Source organism: Urocampus carinirostris, chromosome 15 (genome assembly GCF_059441175.1).
Source record: "Urocampus carinirostris isolate Australia breed hairy pipefish chromosome 15, RoL_Ucar_1.0, whole genome shotgun sequence".
Classification (NCBI taxonomy): Eukaryota; Metazoa; Chordata; class Actinopteri; order Syngnathiformes; family Syngnathidae; genus Urocampus; species Urocampus carinirostris.
This window is the reverse complement of record NC_142363.1, coordinates 27,850,006-27,863,288: the sequence shown is the minus strand read 5'-3', so window position 1 is coordinate 27,863,288 and position 13,283 is coordinate 27,850,006. Positions and strand designations below refer to the sequence as shown.

The 13,283-nt window shown below is 38.3% G+C and overlaps 1 protein-coding gene across 1 annotated transcript; it reads right to left on the bottom strand.

The window, feature by feature from the left end:
- Nucleotides 1-153: 153 nt before the first annotated feature.
- Nucleotides 154-5,979, bottom strand: id3 (inhibitor of DNA binding 3). The gene is made up of 3 exons (XM_088354638.1): nucleotides 5,620-5,979; nucleotides 5,446-5,513; nucleotides 154-511 (listed from the first exon to the last, which is right to left on the bottom strand). Exons 1-2 carry the CDS (start codon nucleotides 5,896-5,898, stop codon nucleotides 5,460-5,462), a joined length of 333 nt encoding a protein of 110 aa, XP_088210764.1. The 5' UTR covers nucleotides 5,899-5,979; the 3' UTR covers nucleotides 154-511; nucleotides 5,446-5,459.
- Between the last annotated feature and the right edge of the window lie 7,304 nt (nucleotides 5,980-13,283).

Here is a 13,283-nt window from a genome sequence, read left to right as displayed (position 1 = left end):
TTATATATGTATCCATGACTTCAATTGATCTATCTATACATTGATTTGCACTCTTCAGAATTTTTAAATAAATGCACAGGAAGAGTTTTTAGACTCCATCACACATCGTACGGTTGCTCTTTACCTCCTTTACACCACTTGCACAAAAAAAAGTTTTTGCTTAAAAATGTTTATTATTACATCACATCGCACTCGGCAAACTCCAAAATAACGAGTTTATGAAACTCAGTTCGTATCGTCTTTGGAAATAACCACAATCCCCGCAGACTGTTTATAAGTAACTCCATTAGAGAGTTGGTGGATTGTTATAATTAAGAAAAAAAAAGGAAATCAAAACGGAATGCAAGAAAATGAAGGTCCAACTTTGGTGTGTTGATGCGTCCATCCCGGACGCAAGCGGCAGAAAAACACTCCGTCTCGTCTGCATACCAAAAAAAAAAAACAGGCCCCTCCCTCCCCTTCTGGTGCTCTTCTGGCCTGCAGTGAAGTGGAGACATGTGTTTCCCTGCACCTGCATGGACACAAGGAAAAGAAAAAGTCAAGATTCCTCCCCCTTCTCTCTTCTCTCCGGCCGCCGCAGACTGACTGGCGCCGAGCATGGAGCCTTCATTAACCCCGGGCAGATAGCGATCATATCAATGGCTCTCTTTATCTGGGGATGCTTTTTACGGGATTTCACGCTCAGGGACGTTCTGGAGACGAAGCCGGAGTTTCAGACAATTGGCAAAGTATTCTTGATTTTAGAATCGTCGTCGCTGCGATCTGGGAGTCGGGAATCTATGGCTCTTTTCGGGAGAACGTAAAACTCCGGCCATACAAATTACTTCTATAGAATTCCATTTCTGGTGAATGCAGAGTCCAGTTTGGTGTGTGCATAGGCGTCTTAACACCAGTAACAAACAGTTTATTCCACAAAGGGCACAGTCTCAACTACAGACCTTCTTATGGCTGTATGTCGCTAAGGAATCCTTTATTTGGAAGCTCATTAAACAATCTATATTATCTGTTGAAATTTATGTTGAAAACCCACAGAACAAACTTTAAACACCAAGAACACCAGCTAAGCACACAGAGTAATTGGATTGAGTAAGCCGTAGGGGTAGACGGGGATGTGCACACAGCACACATTCTCGAAGGTAAATACATCAGTATCCTTGTTTGCAGTATTTTGTGACATTTTTACAAAAGAACTCTGCTTGCACCTTATTTTCAAACCATTCATTCATGAAGGTCGAAATGAGCTTCAACAATCTTAAGTAACTGCAGGAGGGAGACAACTTTAACGTGGTATACAGTATTTATATTGATTTAAGACACAGGCTGTGGCATTATTCTTTTTTCATACATTTTATCAAATCATCCAACATAACACAGTGAAATAAAACGCGCTAAGAAATTAGATTTTGTCTGCACAGTGGGTTTGGCGCATTTGCTGGATCTTGTATTTAAATGTATGGTATGGAACTTTCTCTCAACGCCCAGTAATTTGTGAAAATCTGCAAACTAGTTCCCCAATCTATAAGATACAATCAACCAGCCACTGATTGCAGCAATAGTCGACCTGGGGATAATGAATCGTGCCAACAAAGGTGAGGTTCAGTTTAAGTAATAAAAACGGAACAAAAGAGCCACCAACATGAAACAAAGCAATTAGCAATTGGCCACCAAGGATAAAGGATGGCAGCAGAAAGAGCTCAGATCCTTTTAGGCACGCTTCAGTAGCCGGAACCGGAAAAAGAAAAGGAAAAAAGGCTCTGCTGGCCCCTGCTTTCAGCAAAATGCGATTGTTGATAATGGATCTCGGGCACACAATGGCAATTCATTAAAGGTGGACACAACAGCAAAAGAGAGCTGCCAGGCCCAAAAAGTGCTATATGCCAGTCCCCACTCCTGGCAATATTTGAAAGGGGATAATGGATTGAGGCCAAAACAGTACAGTACATTTTAGTCGGACTAAAATGGCAAGATTCAGCGCTCCGAACCGAGAAAAAAAAACATTCCAATTTTGGATAATGAATGACGGCCACGCGGGTCCAGTTGACTTATGACAACAAAAAAAATAAAAATAAAAATAAAAGAGTAGGCCGGCCCAACAAGTTTGCTCTGCCAACCCCGACTCGCAGGGTTTGGGGACAATAGATCACATTTGCTATTTATTTTAGGCGGAAGAATCAACAAAAGAGAAACGCAGCTAATCACACAAATTTGCACTTCAGCTGCCCCTGTCAGTTATAGTTGCCTGGGGATAATGGATCGAGCGAAAACAGTACATTTTAGGCAGGCTACAATGGAACACCTCAACGCCTTAATCGGAAAAAAAAACAGCGCTCTGCTGGGCCCTGCTCTCAGCAATAGTTGACCTGGGATAATGGATCACAGCCACAATTGTGAATTTCATTTTTGCCGGCCCCCCTCCCCACAAGAGTGCCTTTTGCCAGACTCCAGTCCCAGCAATAAGGGATAGGGATGAATGGATTGCGGTCAGACGACTTTACTGACTTCATGTCAGAAATACAGTAATGGCAAAAAAAGAGAACCGCTAGGCCCAACAAAATTGCGCTCTGCATGTACCGGTCCTCGCTGGTAACAATTTGTGATCGGGGATAATGGATCAAGGCCATACAGGTGCTGTTTGTTTGAGGCGGAAACATTGGAAAAAAAGAGCCGCCACGCATTGTTTAGCTCTTTCAGCCCCCGCTGTCAGTAGCCGTCAACTAGGGATAAGGGATCATGGCCACAATCGTGGATTTCCTTTAAGGCGCCTCCCCCTCGCACCAATATGGGACTGTGGATAATGGATTGCAGCTGAACGAATGCACATCATTTTAGGCAGAAGTTACAGAAAAAAAAGCCACCATGCCCGACAAAAGTGCAATCTGGCGAGAACTGCTTGCAGCGATGTGCGACTGGCGATAACAGATTGCGAATACAGTACAGGACGCAGGATAAACATGTAATAAAAGACATAAAATTAAGTTAGCTTAAAGCTAGTAAGCTATTTTATAAAGTCATTAGCTATTTATAAAGGTTTTGGAATTTGCTTTGAGATATTTAGCCAATTTTGTGAAGCTATTAGCAATTTATAACCTTATTTCACAATTAACGTAGCTTTAAACTATTTAGCTATATTTTTAAGATAGTACCTATTTATAACTTTTTATTAGATGTATAACTTTATCATGATTGTGATAGCTTTAAGCTGTTTTTTAAGCTGTTAGCGATGTCTAACTTTTCAAAATAAGTTAGGTTTTAGATATGTACAAACCTAATTTCTATGGCTAGCTGATAGCTTAATAAAAAGGTAAATAATTAAAAGCTAACTCAATTTAAAAACAACTAACAAAGCTTCGCTAACTAAATAGCTTCAAGCTAACTTCATTTCAAAACGTTATAGCTATGAGCTACATAGCTTAAAGCTATATTCATTTTTATAAAATCTATTAATCGCTAATAGCTTTAAAGCCCCAGTTTGTAACATTTTACCAGTCCCACAGAGTACAGCGTGGCAGCAGGATGCCGGACAAACATTGCGGCAACCGAAGTGTGAATTTTATGTGTAATATAGAAATTTTTTATTAAAGAAAGTTTTGATGTACCACTAGGAGGCACTAAATAGTACTCATGTTTGTCGCTATGCTTTGTGGCACTGGTTTTCTCTGTCATTAGACAATACAGTGCCATCTAGTGGTCAATTATCACACACTGGAGCTTTAAAGTTAAAAATTAGGTCATAGATAAAAGCTAGCGTTATTTAAAAATTCTAAATTTCTAGGTGCTCAAAAAAAGCTAAATGCTAATTTTGAAAAATTTTCATGAAGCTACCAGACTATAGAGAGGGCTGAATAGCTAAAAGCTAAATTAACCGCTTAAAGCTAACTTTATTTAGAAAGAGTTATGAACTGCTAACTGCTTAAAAATAACTTAGAGACAACCTTTGAAAAAAGATACATAGCTAATAGCGCAAAAAGGCTAAATAGCTCAAAGGGACAGTGCATATTTTTAGCGCCTCCTAGTGATTCATAAAAACATTCACTCAGTCGTACAGACCAAAACATTTATTTGAATACTAGGCAAAAATACATGAACTATACTACTAATGTTAATGTTATACATCTAGATAGATAGATAGATAGATACTTTATTCATCCCCGTAGGGAAATTCACACTTCTATTCATTGCTAATTGCTTAAACATATCTTAAAGCCAACCTTATTTGAAAAAATAATAGCTAATGCGCAAAAAACGCTAAATAGCTTGAAGCTAACTTAATAAAAACATTAAAATGAAGGAAATAGTTTAAAGCTAACTTTATTTAGAAACAGTTAAAAAATGCTTATTACTTAAAAATAGCTTAAACCCAACCTTATTTAAAATTGATAGCTGATAGCAAACAAAATGAAAAAACGTAAAATAGCATAAAGCTAACTTAATAAAAACATATTAAAATGTAGGCAATAGCTTTAAGCTTATTTAGAAACAATTGTAAATTGCTAATTGCTTAAAAATAGCTAAACGCCAACATTATTTAAAAAATGCAAGCTATTAGCACAAATGACGCTAAATAGTTTAAAGCTAACTTAATAAAACAATAAAATGTAGACAAAAGTTCAAGCTAACTGTAATTAAAAACAGTTATAAAATGCTTATTACTTAAAAATAGCTTAAAGCCATCCTTGTTAAAAAAACATAGTTAATAGCAAAAAACAAACGCTGAATAGCATAAAGCTAACTTAATAAAAACATTAAAATGTAGGCAATAGTTTAAAGCTTACTTTATTTAGAAACAGTTATGAAATGCTGATTACTTAAAAATAGCTCAAAGCCAAGATTATTTAAAAATGCTAGCTAATAGCACAAAAAACGCTAAATAGCTTAAAGCTAACTTAATAAAAACATTAAAATGTAAGCAATAGTTTAAAGCTAACTTTATTTAAAAACAGTTATACAATGCTTATTACTTAAAAATAGTTTAAAGCTATCCTTATTAAAAAGTTATGGTTAATATAAAAAAACGCAAAATAGTTTAAAGCTAACTTTATTTGGTCGCGCCCCGGCCGAGTCATTCCTAAGACTTAAAAAGTGGTCGGCGGCGCCCTCTGTTGGCTGCGGCTGCATCGGCTCGCTACAACGGGTCAGGTGCAATCGACATTTCGTTCTGTGTACATTGTTACACAGAATGACAATACAAGGAAATTATTATTATTATTATTATTTACAAACAGTTATGAATACTAATTGCTTTAAAATAGCTTAAATCCAACTTTATTTAAAAATATGATTGCCCATCTCACAAAATAAACGCTAAATTGCTTAAACTTAATAAAAAACGTTAAATATTGCAAATAGCTTATTAAAATAAGACCAATAACTCGAACTAACTTAAATTTTCAATACCAAATAGGAGAAATACCCTGACGCCATTTTTAAATCTTAAATTATACTTACCAAAATGGTAAATCCTAATGGCACAAACGTCCTTCGTCTTTGGAAAAACTTCTGCTCAGATCAGCAGCCTTTAAAAACAGAAAACGAAATCAACCAAACTCCGAAGCGTTTATACCATTTTGGACGATTTTCCACTCGCATAAATCATCAAAATCACGTTGTATTTTCGCTTACTTTTTTGGACAAGAGCCTGGGTGTCTCTTCGGCCTCCAGGGCGATCTGTAGATCGAAGATATAATCGATGACGTGCTGCAGGATCTCCACCTGGCTCACCGTTTTGTCGCGGGGGATGCTGGGAACCAGTTCAGCCAATTTGGAGTAGCAGTCGTTCATGTCCGCCGCCGGCACTTCTGCGCATGCGTGCTGCTGCTTCGTAGTTCGGCTGCGGTCGGAAATGCAGTAAACGGCTTTGTAGCCGGTTCTGTTGGAGCGAACCGGGCTGATGGCTTTCATTTTGCGGGAAAGGTGAGACGTTTCCTCGGTTTGATTGAGTTCCGCTTGAGTGAAAGGAGCTGGCTGTCACTACCAAGCGAGAACATGCTTTTATATAGAGAAAGCAAAGCCGCGCCTATTTATGATGTAGGTGGCTTCTCATTGGTCGAGAAGGACGACTGGGAGGGATGAGGAAATGGTTGTCTTGATGGGATGGTCTATCACTGATGAGTTTAGAATTAGAATCGTCTTTATTATCATAAATATCGACGTTGTTAAAGATTGTATGCAACGAGATTAGACATGGCACTCCGGGTTAAACACGTAATATAAGGCTTGAAAAGCAAAAAGGTAAAAAACTATCCGGATGAAAAAAAAAAAACATAGTGCTTAGATAAACTGGCCAAAGTATGCTAATAATAAAGCAATGAAGAAGAATAGTGCATTGTAATAATAGTGCAATAAAAAATAAATGCAATGACATTTAACAGCAGCCACTAATAAAAACAATAATTCCCAAAGTATATATGATAAATATAGCCCTTTTTTTTTTTTACATCAAAACGCAACTCAAAATGCGAGATAAAATATTCAACGTACAATAAGAATAATATCCCGCCCAATCTCAAGACTTGGCAACCTGTTAAGTCACAAAATGGAAAATAAACAAACAAAACCAAAGAATGGACTAAAAAATACTTTGAAAAAAATAGTTAAAAACAAGAGACTTCACTCCTAAAATGCTCCAAAATGCGCAGGAATAAAGTATTGATGTTCAAGAAGAATGTTTAAAAAAAAAAAAAGACTACAAAGAAAAATGTTTTTAAGAAAATAGTTATTTTTTAATTTTCAATTTTCACTCACCAGAAGTACAATACAGGGAGAACATACATAAATAATTTAAAAAATAGCAAAAAAAATGACATCCCAAAGAACTCAAACAGGAGAGGAATATTATCTTTTTCAAGAACAATTGAAATTAAAAATAGTTTATAATAATATAACCCCCCGAAAAAAACAATGTAAATATATCTATATGCCCTGCGATTGGCTGGCAACCAGTTCAGCCCACTGCCTGAAGATAGCTGGGATGGGCTCCAGCTCCCCCGTGACCCTACTGAGGATAAGCGGTGCAGATAATTGATGGATATATGGACACATCAAACACACAGAATTGAGAATCGTTCAATAATAATTCAATTAAAAAACGTGATATTTACCTCCAAAAACACTCAAGTAAATGTACAGAAAACTTGATTTTGTCAATATTAGTAAGAATAAAAAAATTGGAAAACGAGTTTATCATACAACAAGGATTTAAAAAAAATATCAACACATCAGACACACAAAATGAGAGGTAAATATATAAAAAAAGAAGAAAAAACATGTCATTTACCTAGAAAAACTAATTATATAATATAGGAATATTCAATTTCAATAAAAATGGTAAAACATAAATAAAATAAAAACGGAAAATAGTTTATCATATAACAAGGAGAAATTATCTGTTACATGACACAAAAAATAGGGAGCAAAAAAACGAATACATAAATAAATGAAGAAAAAAAAAACCCACCTGTTTCTCTCCTAAAACAATCAAATGATTGTACAGGAATCTCTTCAAGGAAAAATTAGTATTATTAATAAATAAAAAAACTACAAAAAAGGGGGAAACAGAGTTGCTTTCATTTTTAACACACAACATGAAAAGAAAATGAGGAAAAACATGACATCTCCTGCACAACACACTCAAAAAAATACTCCATATAATAAAGTAATCAGTGCTAGGTAATCAGTCTAAGAAAACATAGTCGGAAACAACAGTTATTTTGCATCCCCAGTTAATATTTATTTCCATTTTACTCATTTAATAATCCACATTTCATGCTTACTTTGAAAATGTTGACTATTTATCCCTCCTGATGACAGCTCAAACTTTCCCCCACAGCTTCTAGTGTCATAAAACCTGTCTCCACCGCATTTCAACACATTTTTTTTTTTGGCAAAACATGTCGTTAAATGCAATCTGTTTCAAGCAAACAAACAGCGGAGATAGGAGGAAAAGTCAAAGGTCATGCAACGTCTCTTATCTGGGCTTCTCTTTTCCCCCCCACAGTGAGACATCTTGTGCAAAGATCCAACAGTAAAATCATAAATAATAGCAGAAAAGAGAAACAACAACATTGGAATGATTGCAAAGACACAAGAAGGGAAGCACGTCCCGTTCTAGTGAGATACAAGCCCGTGGTGCACGCGCGGGCGCGCACGCGCACTCCTGTTTTGTATTGGAATGCATCGGGCTGGCCAGCTGTGTGTCCTATGCTCGCCCAGCTGTGTTGATCTAACGCGCCAGTCCCAGACATGCTGGCGCCAGCCTCGTGACGTCATTCACCCCAGGGCCCCGCCCCTCAGTCACGAGGAGACGCTCCCTGCTCTGATTGGCTAGTAAACTGTCAGTCCAGCATGCAAAGGAACACCGAGTGAAAGGATTCATCTGATAAACCTAAAACGGTGACGTCATTAGGTGAACTCGGAATGATTAAGTAAATAAATATAATGCGTCTTTAAAAAACATATATATTTAAAGTTTATTTTGGTTTGAACAATTTTATTGACACTATTAATAGCAAACAAACAATGTGAGGTTTGAACAATTTTTCTCCACAATTTTAACAGCGATTAAGAATATTCACAATTTCGTTATATCTGACAATATGACGTTTTAACATTTTTTTCCGACATTTTTAACAGCATTTAAACACACCTCATCTCATCTCTCATCTCATTAGCTACACCGCTTATCCACAGTAAGGTCGCGGGGGTGCTGGAGCCCATCCCAGCAATCATCGGGCAGTGGGCAGGGAACACCCTGAACTGGTTGCCAGCCAATCGCAGGGCACACGGGGACAGACAACTCACTCGCTCATTCACACCTAGGGACAATTTGGACCGGCCAATTCACCTGAAATGCATGTTTTTGGAATGTGGGAGGAAACCGGAGTGCCCGGAGGAAAACCACGCAAACACGGGGAGAACATACAAACTCCACACACAATTTCATTACATCATATCCCAACAATATGAGTTTTTATCCCTCGTTTTAAACGTCCCACAAAAAGACAGTGGGAAAATGCCATGAGTAATCAAAATCAGTGGTGTCAAACTCATTCTAACTCGGGGGCCACACGATAGAACAAACATTCTGTCGGGGGCCGGACTAGTAGATTAAAGAGAAAGAAAAAGAGAGATAAAGAAATAAGAGAAAAAGGGAGGGATAAGGAGAGAGGGCATGACAAAGAAAGAAAAAGAGAGAGAGGGAGGGAGAGGGAGAAACAAAGCAGATAAAAAGTCGTGAGAGAGGGGGAAAAGAAAGGGAGAGGAAGAAAGAAATCCAAAGAGAAATAGAAAGACAGAAGGAGAGAAAAGAGAAAAGAAAGCACAAAGGGTAGGAAGAGAGAAAGAGAAAAGGAAAAAGGGAAGTTAGAGCAAAAGAAGTTAAAAAGAAAGAGCAACAAAGGAAGAGAAAAAGAGACACAGTGAAAGAGACAGAGAGTGGGAGAAAAGGGGTGGATAAGAGAGAGAGAGAGAGAGAGAGAGAGAGAGAGAGAGAGAGAGAGAGAGAGAGAGAGAGAGAGAGAGAGAGAGAGAAGAAATACAAGTACAGTGTCTTTGTTTGAGCCACCTGGTTTTGGCAACATCAAGTTGACATGTTTCAACCTGCAGCTTGTTTTTCTCTTGCGCTTCTCTGAATGTTGTCTCGCGGGCTGGATTCAATCCCTTGGCGGGCCTGATCTGGCCCGCGGGCCGCCTGTTTGACACCTGTGATCTAAATACTTTTGACTTAAGGGAAGTTTATTTTTCAGGGGACAGTCGGTGTACAATATTTACAAAGTTTTTTTAAAGTAGTGGGCTGTTAGGGCCTGCAAAGCCTTATCTGCTGGCATAAAAAAAATGATGTAAAGTTAATTTATTTTGTCAATGAATTCTTATTGACTGTATTATATAATTCCTAATTGTCCGTCAGCTTCCTTTCATTTCTTCTCCTTGGTTGCGCTGCTTCCAGATATGTGCTTTAAAGTATATCCAAGCATTTAATCACTCATATTTTAGCGATTAGTTGTTGCTACGCTCAAAAGTTTACCTTGAGGCCTTCACTCAAAAAATCCTGAAGGCCCTGAGGCATGATATTAGTCTTTAAGAAATAATAATGGATAATACAAAAAAAAAAGAAGTCCCCAAGAGAGAAGCTCGGCTTGACCTGAACGTAATGATTAATATTTTATGAGGTTGGGCCTGGGCTTAAGATCTTACCTCTAGGCTGAAAGTGGTGGACAAAACCTTGTCCTGCTTGTGAAAGGCTTGCTCGCTTCGGAGTTGTCTAATCTTTTACTTTTAACCCTGGAGAACCCAATGACCTTTTTCTTCTTTGGAAAATAACAAAACAGGATGATTTCCTTGAGTGGCTGTAACGGTTGTTGGCGCAATCCCTTCGATGGATTACCACCCGCTAACCAATCATAGTTTGAAAAAGGGGTGATGTTTCTCAACGCCTTCCCGCAGGCGTTTTCATGCCAACTTGGAATCTGATTAGCTAAACCAACAGCTTTCTTAAAGACTGATAGTACATCTCAGGATTGTTTGTGACGGCCTCCGGGTAGAATTCTGAGCCCAAAATGTGATTGGTTAATGCTTGAATACGAAAGCACACACCTGGTAGCAGCGAAACTTGGGAGAAGCGATAAAAGGCAGAGAGACAATTTGGAATTATTTAAGTATTGATGGACAAAATATAATTAACATCACATGATTCAGATATTTTTAAGGCCAGTAGAGAAGGCCTTGCAGGCCCTCTCAGTCAACAGCTGGGTAGCTAAACCTGCACTAGCTAACATTGCTAATTAGCCATACACTGATTAAATAAAATTGTCTGTTGATAAATTTAAGTACTAAACAAATCATGTATGACATGAACAGCGCTCATGAACCACTAGCCAGTGTTAGTTTGCAAACTAGAGTTAGACTTATAGAGGTCGGAGAACAGAGCCCTGGGGATTTCCACTCGATGATTATAGTTATTTAAAAAAAAAAAAAATCCTTTTCAGGTAGTTTTGCAGTTACGCTTGCCGCATGCGCAGAGGCGCGTTCAGGTGCAAAGAGCTCGGACACAATCGTGTCTCTCTTTTCAATGGATGGGAGAATGCAGAGCCTGGCGTCAGGCAGTCTGACCCCCCCCTTTTCCTCCCCCTCCCCCGTGCAGCTGGACGCAGACAATCAAGGCATCAACAATCGACACGCATAATCGTCACAACCTCCCCCTCCCTGTTTATGCGCTCCATCAAAACGATCGGGCGGAACGTGTCACGAGTGTAAGACCCAAAAAGAAAAAAAAAACATTATCGAAATGAAAACAATTTGTGGGGTCTGCAACCATACGCGATGATGTCATGGGCGCGTGTCATCCAGGAAGGTCACCACGCTTTTTCTAGAAAAGATGACGTCAAATCGGAGTCAAAACACGAGATGGACACGTTATCTGGTTTTCCGGAGAGTGAGGAGTTCAAATGTTTTGAGCGTTCGATAATAAGATACTTACATACATAAATCCGTATGGATTTTTTTAATAATTACAAGACACATTAAAAATGACAGTAACACAGGTTTTCTGGATTCTTTGCTCCTTCCGAAACTGTCATGTCCTGCACGGTTGTCATGGCGCCCAGCTGGCCCCGCCCTTTGACACCAGCTGAGATGCATTGGACTGATTGCTTTTGGAGTACTTTAACGCTCCTTTTGGGACTGCCCGTTGCCAGACCCTGTTTGATCTGAGTAATGCCTAGTTTGTAATTTTGATTGCCTTTAAAGCCGTTTTGTTTTTGGTCCGTTTGTGTGTTGGACAACTTTTATTTCCTAATTAAAGTGACAGATCGTCTACGCATGAGTTCCGACTTCCTGCTTCCCGGCCAGTTTCCTGACAGAAACATGCTAACGATGACACAAACTAAAAAGTTTTATGGATTTATTGCGAACTACAAAACATGCTAACAGCGACACAAACAAAAGTTTTGTGGAATTTTGCTAATTACAAGACACGCTAAAAATGACAGTAAGACAGGTTTTCTGGATTCTTTGCTAGTTACAAAACATGCTAACAATGACACAAAGATTTTCGTGATTATTTTAATAGCTGACAAACATGCTAACGACGATGCAAACAAAAGTTTTGTGGATTTTTTGCTAATTACAACACACGCTAAAAATAACAGGAACACAAATTTTCTGGATTCTTTGCTACTTCCGAAACATGCTAACGATGACACAGACCAAAACGTTTTATGGATTTATTGCTAACTACAAAACATGCTAACAATGACACAAACAAAAGTTTTGTGGATGTTTTGCTAATTACAAGACATGCTAAAAATGAGAGTAACACAAGTTTTCTGGATTCTTTGCTACTTCCGAAACATTCTAATGATGACACAAAGATTTGAGATTTTTTTGCTAGATGACAAACATGCCAACGACGACGCAAACAAAAGTTTTGTATATTTTTCGCTAATTACCGTATTTTCCGCACTATAAGGCGCACCTAAAAGCCTTTATTTTTTTCAAAAGCTGACCATGCGCCTTATAATACAGTGCGCCTTATATATGGATCAATATTAAGTCGCAAAGTCTTGCAACTAATGCAAGCAGCCGCCGACTCGATTTCCCCCCGAACGCGAAGTAGTCCGCGGTGTATGTTGGGATTTATATACCGGCGTTTCATTGGCTAACCAATGTGTCAATCATCATTTGAATCGATCACTATTGGCTAGTTATTCGGAGGTAAAGGGAGTGGATCCTTTTTAACATTTAAAGGCTTGCATAGGCTAAAGGGGCAAAACAAAGCCTGCAATTGGCCGAAAAAGATGAATGTGAATAGCATGTTAGGTTGAACTACGGCATAGAGGAAATAGTATTTTACTATTCTGTACTGTATTTGTAAATATTTTACTCTCATGGATTTACTACACTCACGGATATAAAAGGGCCATGGTTGCACATTATTATTGAACACAACGACTTCGGTGAGCTACTCCGGCTATATATTTTCCCAGTATCTTGTTTCAGACTGATCTCGATGTTTCTGTGATATCTATTTTTAAATTAAACTCAATTCCAAGTGTTTATTGTCATATGCGCAGTAAAGTTGCGAGCGAAAAAGAAAATAGAAACTAAGGAATGGTTGGCATTTCTTGAATCCCAAGACTTTAACCTTCCGAATGATATTTGGAACTTTGAGTGACATCGTACAGACACTGTTTCCGTCCATGTCTGAGACACGTATTTGCTTCTTTGCAAGCTTTGGGAATGTTAAGGGGGTAATAAGTTGGACTGAACTACCTGACTGTTTTGTCGACGTT

Coding starts and splice junctions, on each gene's coding strand:
- id3 (XM_088354638.1), bottom strand. CDS start 5,898: ATGAAAGCCATCAGCCCGGTTCGCTCCAACAGAACCGGCTACAAAGCC. Junction 5,514..5,619: donor CCAGGCTCTTGTCCAAAAAA/GTAAGCGAAAAT, acceptor CTGTTTTTAAAG/GCTGCTGATCTGAGCAGAAG.